Genomic DNA, 13,220 nt, shown 5'->3' on the forward strand with positions numbered 1-13,220 from the left:
GGGAATGGGCGTGATGAAGCCTTACTTTGCCGGCGAGAAGTGAATCTATAGCTCTGACCACGACGCACACAATTATAGTTACGCTTGCTTTTAAGGCTTTAGGACAATTAGACAACTTAGGGACTTTTTCTTCATCTTCGCTTAACGCTTTAACTAGGTTTTTCGTCTAAGCAAAGCTGACCTTTAGTGATAAACAAATGGAGACAATTTACTGACAGCTATACGTAAACGCAACATAATCTACAAATAGTATAGATTTAAACTGAATAACGTAGGAAACATGTAATAACTAAGACAGACAAAATGATAGGAGAATTAAACATTGTAAGACGATATGACTAAACATTTGATATGACGATGTAACTAATTATGACTGGGGATACGAAAATATTGACAATAGAAACATAGACGTGGAGATCAATCATAAGACTTCCTAAGACCATCATCAAATTGAAGCTCATGAACTGTCGAATCTTGTTTGGAGGCAATTCCGATGCTGTCGAGGACTGAGGACTATCGTAGCCCACAATGATGGTATTCGGCGTTTTCTCGAAATCAAGTTCAGAATATGTAGTGGTTAAAACTGTGAGTAAAAAATTTTTGATGATTGCTTGGTGAAAGGTTCTAATGATTCAAACGCTACTGATTTTTATTACAACTAAAGGTAAAACATATAATCATATATAATAACTGACATTTCTCCACAGCTTAAATATTCATTATAAAACTATCCCCAACTCTTTAGACAGCGATATACTATGAATATATCCCGCAAAACTTAAAACCCCCATGGGTAAAGATGTTGTGAAGCACTATCCTTGAGTTCCTGGTGTTTCATGGACTATATGAATTCCAAATTCACATCGGTGACTTGGCCCCTGGCCCCCTTATACACCAATAAAATAAAATAAAACAATATTTTTCTGAAATAAATAACTACCCTTGTTATAATTATGTTATGCATTATCGGGTGGGGGCCCTCCTTAGCCGTGCGGTAAGATGCGCGGCTACAAAGCAAGACCATGCTAAGGGTGGCTGGGTTCGATTCCCGGTGCCGGTCTAGACAATTTTCGGATTGGAAATTGTCTCAACTTCCCTGGGCATAAAAGTATCATCGTGTTAGCCTCATGATATACGAATGCAAAAATGGTAACCTGGCTTAGAAACCTCGCAGTTAATAACTGTGGAAGTGCTTAATGAACACTAAGCGGCGAGGTGGCTCTGTCTCAGTGAGGGATTTAATGCCAACGTAGAAGAAGAAGTACATCCGATGATTGCTACAACGACTCAAACTGATAGCCCAAGGTGGCCACTGAACCGGGAAAACCGGGAGAACCGGGAATTAATCGGGAATCAGATAGAACCGAAAAAAACCGGCTTCCATAACCATGAACCATGAACCGGAAAGTCCATCACCTTGTCTTAGTCCCCGGCGCGATTCGAACGAACTGGAGTGTTCGCCCGAAATCTTCACACAGTTTTGTACACCATCCATCGTTGCTTTGATCAGTTTGGTAAGCTTCCCAGGGAAGCTGTTCTCGTCCATAATTTTCCATAGCTCTACGCGGTCTATACTGTCGTATGCCGCCTTGAAATCAACAAACAGATGGTGCGTTCACGGCATTTTTGAAGGATTTGCCGTACAGTAAAGATCTGGTCCGTTGTCGAGCGGCCGTCAACGAAGCCGGCTTGATAACTTCCCACGAACTCATTCACTAATGGTGTCAGGCCATTTAGCCGAAGGTCATTAGGCCGAATTAGCAAAAAGCTTGAGCTTGAGCTTGAGCTTGATTGACTGCTCGTAGTTGCTACTCCATTATGACCAGATCAGCTGTTCTTGCACAGGGAACCAACAGATGTTTGCTTGGGACTAGCACACATCTTCAATGTACAAGTACTGGTGATCTCATTTGTTAGGTCATACTGGCGCCTGCCACGTCAGAATGCAAGTCAATGTAGGGAAGGGGAGGAAATGATGATGCAATCACTCGCCCACTGCAAGCCGAATATACCTCTGCACTTGCCACGAGTTCATGCGGAATTTGTTGGAATTTCTGGGTTAGGTTGGAGAGGCAGAGGTCCGTCTTGTTAACGAGCTGCCAATGTGATAGATAGGAGAAGGTAACTGATGGAATTTCTAATTGGATGTAGGAAACGAACTCTATAGTTCATTTCCAATTCTAGCAGATTACTGATAGAATACTCAAGTTGAAGGTATAGGAATTGTAATGGAAACGGTATGGAAGTCCATTTCCAGTTCTAGCGATTGCTAGAACATGAGAAATAGAGAGAAAGATACAAAGTAGGAGAATGGAACGGACCTGGGATTGAACCCACGACCTCCTGAGTTTGAGGCAGAAGTAGTAGCCTTATGACTACCAAGCCCGCCTCGAAACAAGAGAGATCACGCACTGAACTGATTAATTTTATTACCGGCCGCGCAATGCAGAACACAATAATTCGACCGACCGCTCGATCGTTCTGCTGTCCGGAACAAGAGAGATCACGCACTGAACTGATTAATTTTATTACCGGCCGCGCAATGCAGAACACAATAATTCGACCGACCGCTCGATCGTTCTGCTGTCCGGAACAAGAGAGATCACGCACTGCACTGATTAATTTTATTACCGGCCGCGCAATGCAGAACACAATAATTCGGCGGACCGCTCGATCGTTCTGCTGTCCGGAATAAGAGAGATCACGCACTGAACTGATTAATTTTATTACCGGCCGCGCAATGCAGAACACAATAATTCGGCCGACCGCTCGATCGTTCTGCTGTCCGGAACAAGAGAGATCACGCACTGAACTGATTAATTTTATTACCGGCCGCGCAATGCAGAACACAATAATTCGGCGGACCGCTCGATCGTTCTGCTGTCCGAAACATGATAGAACACGCACTGAACTGATTAATTTTATTACCGGCCGCGCAATGCAGAACACAATAATTCGACCGACCGCTCGATCGTTCTGCTGTCCGGAACAAGAGAGATCACGCACTGAACTCCTCATTAGGCCGAATTAGCAAAAAGAAGCAAAAAGTGAAAAATGAGAAGTTCTTTCCTCACCCTTCTTCCTTCTCCCTTCTTCCATCTTCCTTCTTCATTATCCTTTCTTCTTTCTTCCTTCTTTCTTCCTTTTTTTTTTCCTCATTCCTTTTCCCTTCTTCCTTTTTCCTTCTTCTTTCTTATTTTTTCCTACTTCCTTCTTTCTTCTTTTCTCTTCCTTCTTCCTTTTTGCTTCTTCCTTCTTCTTTCTTCCTTCTTCCTTCTTCTTTCTTCCTTCTTTCTTCTTCCTTCATCCTTCATTCTTCTTCTTTCTTCCTCCTTCCTTTTTATTTCTTCTTTCTTCCTTCTTCTTTCTTCTTTCTTTCTTCTTCCTTCTTCTTTTTTTCCTTCTTCCTTTTTTCTTCTTTTCGCTTCCTTGTTCCTTCTTCCTTCTTCATTATTTCTTCTTCCTTCTTTCTTTTTTCTTCCGTCTTCCTTCTTCTTTCTTCTTTCTTTCTTCTTCCTTCTTCTTTTTTTCCTTCTTCATTTTTTCTTCTTTTCGCTTCCTTGTTCCTTCTTCCTTCTTCATTATTTCTTCTTCCTTCTTTCTTTTTTCTTCCGTCTTCCTTCTTCTTTCTTCTTTCTTTTTTCTTCCGCCTTCCTTCTTCCTTTTTCCTTCTTCCTTCTTCCTTCTTTCTCCCGTTTTCCTGCATTCTTCTTCTTTCTTTCATCTTTCTTCCTTATTCCTTCTTCCTTCTTCTTTCTTCCTTCTTCCTACTCTCTTCTTCCTTTTTCCTCCTTTTTCCTTTTTTCTTCTTCCGTTCTTCTTCCGTTCGACTTCATCCTCACATCGCACTACTCACTTCTCACTCCCCAGTTCTCATTCGGCCTAATGGCCATTCGGCCTAATGACCGTTCGGCCTAATGCCCATTCGGCCTAATGACCTTCAGCCTAATAACCCAGCATCTTCACTAATGGTGACATACGTCGGAAGATGATCTGGGATATCACTTTGTAGGCGGCATTAAGGATGGTGATCGCTCGGGCATATAACCCCTTCCTTCCACTCCTCCGGTAGCTGTTCAGTTTGTGCAGGCAAGTGGCTAGCTTTTCCGGGCCCATCTTGATGAGCTCAGCTCCGATACCATCCTTACCAACTGCTTTATTGGTCTTTAGCTGTTGGATGGATACTTCCCTCAAGGTGGGGGCTAGTTGGCTTCCATCGTCCGCTGAACTGGCGTAGTCATCTCCTCCGCTGCCTTGACTTTCACTGCCTGTACTCTCAGCGCCATTCAAATGAACCGTTTGTTTGTAACATTTTTGGTCAAAATGAGATTTTTATATAGTCTGAATCCTTCTGGCAAAAAGTACGAAGTAAGGGGTTGAAAAAGTAAAATTTTGCGTTACGTAATTAATAGATCTTCCAAAAGATATTTTTCACCTTTGATTTCGTCTCATAGAAACAAAAAGTACGACGATTTTATGTTCATCCGATGGGACTCTAGCGATATGGTTTGCACTGAGTAATCGAATGTATTATCTAAATTTTAAGTCTTTTGTACCTACCTGGAAATCACCCGAGTAGATTTTCTTTAATCCAAACAATGATTGGAAATTCTATACTCATAGGGATACAATAGAATCCTGTATCGGATTATTGCGCCATTTGGCCAGAGTGCTTAGTTCAATGCAGACGTACTTTAACGTGCAATTTGAAAGCTGAGTGAAGCGAATTCGGTAAATTGTTATCAACCAGTTCGCAGCATTTAATTCTAATACTAGTTAGATAGTTGTGAAAACCTAGTAAGGGATTGGTAGATAATATCCCAATCAGCTTAGGTAAACTAGAACGATTACCCTTTTGTGAATATCGGCCTAATTATCCCGTTGAATAGGAATCCCTACTCAACGTGGGGTGCCTATGTGTACTCAGCGAAGGGACTGACCACACGTGCTGTCGTATCAAGTCGGAAGACACTTTCGGTGCGGTTCACGCGTTCATTGGCGAACCATTTGAACTACGGGAGTACTCGTGAGCTCGAAATCGCTACGCGCGTCTTTTCTGGGGCTTAGCGACTCACTGCTCGACCGTGTGACGGCAAGATCGGCTCCAACCGAATTGAATTTCATGCGTACGCCAACGAAATCACCACACCATTTCGACGCGTCGTGGGAGGTTCTCAACCAGAGCCACGTTTAGAATAGAATCGAGGTAGGATAGATAGTAAGATCGCCCATCCGGCAATTGTAAACCCCTAAAATGAGATGCACAATTAATATACCTGGTTTTGAGTTTGTTACTTCTAGATGCTTTGTTTAGATGGTGTAAGTTTTTTTTAATATTTGATCGGTTTGATGAATGATATTTTTCATTTGGTCCGAAGGGTTCCCAATTTACTTGCTTCGGGTTTGGGTAGTTGAAGTGAACGAGAGTGTTTGAACCACTTAACTCGCCTAAGGATAAGTGTCTCAGCCGGACTCAAACGTACGTCAGCAGCCTCCCTAGTACTGGGAGTGGCGCTTAAGCTGCTGAACGGTTGTAAGGACATACTTCTTCGTTACAATTATACCAACACTACAAAGAAGTACAGTTCAATCTGATATACGTTATATAAAGAGTTGGCCTTAGTCTTTAAACTTAGGGCCGTTTTCTTCACCTCCGTTTAACTCTTAAGCGGTGCTTACCCATACGTTTAAACCTGGTTTAAGCACTAAGCGGAGGTGTAGAAATCGGCCCTTAGATTAATTAATAAAAGCATATGGTCCGTGGTCCGCCATGTGGCGTTGTTTAATCTTACAGGTATCACATGACCGTTGGACGGCGGCCATCTCCGGCTGATGCTTCTGATCCTATTGATGAGTTGCTTCGTGTCTTTGGCCTTCAAATCTCCTTTGAATAAAATGGAGCTCGGTATACTTACAATCCTGTATCAGTTTTCGAAACATTTTCACTTTCACAACTGTCCACTGTGTACTTTTACTACGATCTTTAATCGCTTGATTAAATTGTAGAATGCGGCGCGCATCCTCCATGTTTTGACGGCATGTTTAAAACAACTGAACATGTTGGAGTAAAAGTGTGTGAGTGACAATTTTCTGAATGTTCTAAGGATTCATTTACATAATGAAATATTTCTCTGAAAGCATTAATGCTCTCATAGAAAAGTATTGAAGTATTGAAATTCCCGTTTTTTAGTGACCACCCGTTATATATCGTCGAAAGTTTTGAGCGCAGACATACTGCAACGAGGTAGTGGTCGGATTCAATATTCGCACTAAGATAAGTGCGGACGTTCGTGATGTCGGAGAAGAATTTGCCGTCGATTAGAACGTGGTCGATTTGTTGTTCGTTTCTTGATTAGGTGATTTCCATGTGGTCTTGTGGAAGTTCTTGCGGGGGAAGAAAGTGTTCCGAACTACCATTCCGCGGGATGCTGCAAAGTTTATGTATCGTTGGCCGTTGTTGTTCGATACGGTATGCAGACTATCGGGTCCGATGACCGGCCTATACATTTCCTCCCTTCCTACCTGAGCGTTCATGTCGCCGATGACGATTTTGACGTCCCGCAGTGGGCATCCATCGTGTGTTCGCTCCAGCTGTGCATAGAACGCTTCTTTCTGGACGTTGGGTCTCCCTTCGTGTGGGCAGTGCACGGTGTTGATGATATAGTTGATGAAACGGCCTTTTATTCTCAGCTTGTACATCCTTGCGGTGCCGCATCTTGCCAAGCACTATGAAGCCAATTCCCAGCTCGTTGGTGGTGCCACAGCTTTTGTAGAAAATAGCCGCTCGATGCACGCTTTCCACACTTTCTATATCCAGCAAACTTCCTGCAGCGCCGCGACGTCGAAGTAGCGGGGATGAAATTCATCTTAAACAGAGCCGTAGCGTGAACTCCCAGCGCCCTTGGCGAAACTGTTATTGAGCGCCCCTTTCTTTCTCGCATGTTTAAAACAAAGATTTTTTTCTGCAATGTAGACTTGATGAACTTTTACGTCATTAATTCCTTAAGCCTCTTTAATCTGCATAGTGCATTATTCCAAAGGTAAGGTTTAGTAAAAGGCCAGAACGTTTTTAGAAATCTATTTTCTATGAATTTTACGATTTCAACGACGCTAATAAAAAGACTAGATCCATTAGATCCATTATTGCGTGGATCCATGGCAAAATAAAAATCGGTTATATTTTTGTCGTGAATGTACGCACTTGCAGTGGATCAAGCTAGGCCAATAAAATCCAACTGCCGGTTGGTGGCTGGGTCGCTATCGGACCCAGTCGCATCAGAAAGAACTATACATTGGAGTGGATTAAAGGACCTTCGGAATCGCCATTAGACCTATTGATGAACTCCAACTGTAGAGTGGCTTGGTCGGTGGTTTGAAAGAACTACTGACCTTTCAATAAAATTCAACTTTGGAGTGAATTGGTAGAAGGTATTAATAGCGATTGGACAAAACCGTATCAAGAAAAAACCAACTCTGGGCCTATTCTGACCAAGATATATAGATTTCTGGAATGGGTCTATCGGTTTGGTGGCACTGGTTGATTTTGTTGGACCAATAAATTTCAACGTTGAATTTGGTCAGTTATCTTCATTACTGAAATTCCTAGATTCCGATCCTCGTATTTATCATGCCGTTTGATGTGTGTCGTCATTTCAAATACTCATCCTTGTTTAAAGTTTTACTAGTTTATATTGACCCACGAGAAAAACTCAGATTCAAATAATCACTGCTCATCGAATATTTAACGACTTTGTTTGTTTTTTTTACCATTGAACTCATACAAATTTCTGTTCTAATGGAATCGTCAAAGTCACTAGATCAAATGCGATCGCAATGGTCCGTTTTCGAACCTTAATAGTTTGTCTGCATCAAATGGGAGATTGTATCCCAAATTCACACTAACTCCTTATCACTACTTCCGTATATCTATCATTGGAAAACGGATCATATTTCTCAATCGCGAACAAAAAATATATAGGCATATGAATTTAATTTACGCGTTTTTACAGTCAACTCTGTGTTTCTCTTTTAGCGTATTGCAGTCCTAATCTAGAGCTCCTTCCCAGAAGTTTATTCCATGTATTTTTCCAATGGCCTTTTCTATCTTTCAATTTAACTTCCTTTTCTATCAGGTAAATGATGAATAATACAGTGAAGGCGATGATACAAATCTCCCAAATTAAGGTGATCATGCACTCTGGGCCGACGATGTGATACTTGTATCAGATATTAACATAAAAGGGCCTTCCGGAAATAATTCCAACGGTTACTTACGGATGTAGTCCCTGATGGAAATAGTTTGATAAAAGCTTCAACCCTTTATAAGGCAGACGAATCTAAACAATAAATTAACAAAAACAACAATAGGACATAATGCTGACATGGTATTAAACTCAAATGTATGTTTGTTATACATTAAACAGTTCAGAAACATTGAAAAATTGGTGGCAATATAGTTGCCACTGCCCGGCAAGCGGGAAAACAGCCAACAACAAAAATAAATAAAAGATTTTTAAAAATTAGATTTTACGTAAAACCAGTCAAATCAATGCACGTTAAATTTCTTAATGAAGAGTCCGAGTCGGAAAACGCATTATAAGTGAAAATTTTTTTTTGCACTTTTGTTCCCAAGGGGGGACCCTTGGGGAAAAGACACAATTTCGTCAAACATGTAAAAACCAAATATACAGAAAGGCAAAACTTTTTTCACGCTAATTACGCCATAATCTAACACAGGGGATTCAAAATAATTAATACCAACGAGAAAACATATATCTTTGTCTTTGTCGAATTATAAATGGAAATCCTTCTTCCACTCGAAGCTTACGATCTGTTCGTAAAAAACTGTTCTCAAATTGACCTTTAATTTTTTTTATGGCTCAAATTCATCTGGGGGATTACTAGGTAGCCAATAAAGCCACTACATAGAAAATGATAATTAGAGCTCTTGTTAATAAATAGAAAAACATATAATATAGTTGCCACTGCCTTATAAAGGGTTAAACTGAATTACTTTGAACCAGTGAATTTGAGAATATTTTTCCATAATTTCCCATAATGAAATTCTGGATTTTGGCGCCCCCCTAAAGCCTGGCGCCCTTGGCGGGGGCCAACCCGGCCAACCTCACGCTACGGCGCTGATCTTAAATTATCCTGCCGCAACCTGCGAAACCTAGCAGTTTGTTCAGTTCATGTTCCAAGCTTCCAATCGTGATCCTTTATTTGCCGCCTGGGTCTTTGCCGATTATATCGAGTCGTATTATTACGTTCGTAATGTGTGGCTTATTGGGCCTGCGCAAACCTCTTGTCTCGTCAAAGAATCGTCGTGTCAAGTCTGTTTAGCGTCCCACCTAACACCAGGACTTGGGCTTGTGCGCTTTGAGCGGCACACGGTCGCTTTGGTGGAGCCTGCTTTTTATAGAAGTTCAACTAACAACCCACTGTCAAACCTCACCACATCCTAGGTAGGCACCACAACTCGCAGTTGCCCTTGGGATGAATCGTCTAAAAATTGAGAAAATATAGATTTTGAACGAAAACAAAAATTTGGGTTATAGAAGGTTATTAAGCTGAAATTTAGCACCTTCATTGAAAACTAACCAACGCCTCCCAAATAGGGGTAGTAGCAAACTTCTTCCTACATGACTGGTACCAAATATTTTTTCGTGAAAAAATCCTACATTTGAGAACACCCGCGTTCCCTGTCCATGGATAAGGGGCTTGACGTTGATATTTCAAGTGTCTTAAAAAGATTTTTATTTTATTTTTATTTTTGTTGTTTAATAGAGTGCTTTTTCAAACAAAGGTTAAGTTCAACACCAAATTAAAAAAAAAATAGGATATTTTTCCATTTTTATATCTCCTTCACAAGAATATCGTTATTTTAATGGTAATGGTTTGAAAATAAGCTCCGTAGAGAAACTTTTATCACATCTTACTTAAATAAGGTCAACAGTTATACCAAACACTTGAGGTACCATGCCTCCAAGTTAACTAATAGTTAGTGTCGCACGATCTAACAACAACTGCCTATTATTAAATTTGGAGGTGCCGGCAGGGCTTAGTAGGGGTCTAACTAACATAACTCTAATACTAACAAGACCCTGAAACAAACGCTTATCCAAATAGCATACATCTATTTATACTTGTAGTAGTAGCTAACAATAATTCATTTTGTACCCGTATAGCTGAAGTAGAATTTTAGTAGTGAAAAGTAGAATTTGTAGATTTACTAATTTGGCATTGGAGATAGTGAATGTATCTATTATATCTTCTCGATAATCTTTTTTTTTAGTGTCTCTAGCTGCATGGATCAACGCAAAAAAAAACTGTTTCTCTTTTCCTTCTATTAGGTTAGTTAGAAAAATTAGCGGATATATAGGGGACATGACTTAGTGTTTCTCGTATTAAGACAAATTCGCTGACCTTTACCTTATAATAAAATAAATGACCGATAGTAAAATAAATGACTGAAATTTAAAGATATCAAATAAACAATAGAAAACGAAAATAAATACATGACCATCGGTGGACAGAAAGACAAGAGACAGAGTTCTGTTTAGAATAGTTAATTGAGACCATTGCACTCACAAGATAGAGAATAACTAGTACCACTATTATTGCTACAAGACTAATAACTTGACCACTTACGGAAATGAGGATAGACCATATGATGCGTTGAATATTGTATACCCTGAATCTGAATAACTGAATTTTAGACCTCATTATTTTAATAAATAATAAAGGTTTGAATATTAGAAAAGGGAATAGAACTTGACCAAAAAAGCAATTACGGAACAACTGGACAGAAATTTTGTATAATGATCACTATTAGACTACTGAAACTTTAACATATGACATTACTGTGACTGATAGGATACAATTAACTCGACGACGTATTGACAAACATCCGATACTCAACCGTGTTAAAATAAGGGAAGCTCTTCAATGTGTCCATTTATTACAATAGTACTTAAATTAATCTATTTTGAAACTACCCTACCAGAATGATATCATTACATCTTTATTCGAAATTGTTACTTGGAAATGGCAACAGTACCACCCGTTGTCAACATAGACTACTATTAGGTATTGAATGTCGGCTCCAAGTAACTAATAATTAAATTTACATGTTAACTACTTATTCAGAAAACATCTATGTACATGTTGAGCTTCCATTATTTGTTCGGTTTATAATTGACAGACTGTAGATAGAAAGAATAATGTATCGGTATGATCACAATACAAACCCAGGCCGCAGTGACCTAGTGAGCAACATAGCTTGAGTCGTCTGCTAGTATTGTGTATCACATGGAGAGCCCAGCCGAGATACCAGTCTATTAAGACTACAGCTGGTAAACTCTCGAAAAAAAAAAAAAAAAAACATTTGAGAACACCCGCGTTAGATGTCTTTCGCCATGCTAATTTAAGACGATTAACTACATGCTACGTTAGCATCCGTATGCTGGCAGTGGCTGTGGGTAAGAAACCAGCTGCTGCTTGTTTGTACAATTCTCGATTTCTATCAACATTATACACCAGCTTTATTCGCTTACGTTAAATTATCGAAATCCGATAATTATTATTAGTGCTGTCCAATGAGAGCTTGAAGCAGCTCGGAAGTTTCTCCCTGTCCTGCTCATGCCCATTTGTTGACAAAAAAGAACAAGCAGGACGGGAACAACTTCTAGCTACTTCGAGCTGCTCATTGGACAGCACTATTGAGTTGCTTCATCGTTATCGTTGCAACTGATAACGTTAAACACAATCAGCTTTATCGGCGTTAATAATAAATATTAACGATTAACAACTCTGGTTCAGATGAATGGAATATTAAGTAACAAAAGGTATTAAAGAGTATTATTAAGATAAATATATTACAACTCAATAGCCAATTATAGTTATTAATTAACTCCTATAATATCTGACTGAAAAGGTTTTCAAAAAGAAAATGAAACCATATGGATACAATAGTATTATTTTAAGTTATTTAGTTGAACTACACATTTGTATTTCGAAATTGCCCAGTAGTCAAGAGTATACCTGATCAAACATACGCGCGTGCCAATTTATGTATCTTATCAGCGTTGGCTTTGTGTTGATTAGGTGCATATCCGGCCAACGGAATACTTGAATTGCTGTAGCCTTGGACCACATATTAATGTGAACTTCAAAATAACTACAATCTAACTATATACAGTTTTACGTCCCAATTCCAAACGTAACAAAAGTGCGTTGGAAATTAGAATGTAAAACAGGTTGAATCTCAGACAAAATCACATCGTTCGCACAATCCTCTTTTGCTGTTTTTCCATTTTCAATGCCGAGCAAAAATATTTGTGACAAGGCTTTCCTTTCTTTGTTTTTATTTGATGCAAATCGGGCCAAAATCGTTCTCATCCTAGTTAGCGAATAACAGCTCGAAAGATTCTTTTGTTCCTGCTGATGATGTGCAATTTTTGTTTGTACTTTTTATTTCGCAGATACCGTATACCGACTCATCGCTGCTGTTCAAGCTCAGCTCGGCGACAACAGCGTGACTGAGTGAAGAATCGCGAACCAAGGCGAGGCAGCGAGGAGGAGCAGGAACGCCCGATCCAGAGAAACATGTCTTCGCAGCCGTCCAGTTCAGCAGTTCGGGCTTTATCGTTGGAGTACAAAAGCCTCCAGGAAGAACCGGTCGAGGGTTTCCGAGTCAAATTGCTGAATGAGGACAATTTGTTCGAGTGGGAGGTTGCAATCTTCGGTCCACCAGACACCCTATACCAAGGCGGATATTTCAAGGTACTATTTCTATTCTCCACTAATTTAGCCAATGACTATTTTTTGTCAATCGGTTCAATTTGGTTTTTGGCCAAACTTAGAAAGGGTTTCGTTATGTGAAATAGTTTTAAAATACCAATCAAACTATTATGTGTCGTTCGGTGAAAATTTTCTTCCTTGTTCCTTGAACTTCGAGTGCCGTCAAACATCGTGCAGCACGAGATGATGCAGAAAAGTCGATTAGTGGCGCTTGGCAATGCAACAGAGAGGGTAATCAACCGCTATCTCGTAACTACTACATATTAGTCCTAAAAATAATCCCAGACGAATAGATATTACATTAGTGATTGGTTCATTCAGTTGTTTCAACTTCCGATTTGTATAATTGGTCAGCGTAGCGAGCCAATCGCACCATCAATTTCTGACTGCTGTTAGTTAATATGTATTGACAATTCAAT

The 13,220-nt window shown here is 39.9% G+C and overlaps 1 protein-coding gene across 1 annotated transcript in view; it reads left to right on the forward strand.

Annotated features, from left to right (window-relative positions):
* The window catches only part of LOC134211938 (ubiquitin-conjugating enzyme E2 R2-like), a 59,992-nt gene that overhangs the window by 10,579 nt on the left and 36,193 nt on the right, over positions 1-13,220 (forward strand). The window contains exon 2 of the mRNA XM_062689352.1: positions 12,483-12,783. Within this exon, the coding sequence (XP_062545336.1) occupies positions 12,607-12,783 (177 nt within the window). The 5' untranslated portion in view covers positions 12,483-12,606. The remainder of the gene's footprint in view (positions 1-12,482; positions 12,784-13,220) is intronic.

The sequence above is a fragment of the Armigeres subalbatus genome, chromosome 2 (genome assembly GCF_024139115.2).
Source record: "Armigeres subalbatus isolate Guangzhou_Male chromosome 2, GZ_Asu_2, whole genome shotgun sequence".
Taxonomy (NCBI): Eukaryota; Metazoa; Arthropoda; class Insecta; order Diptera; family Culicidae; genus Armigeres; species Armigeres subalbatus.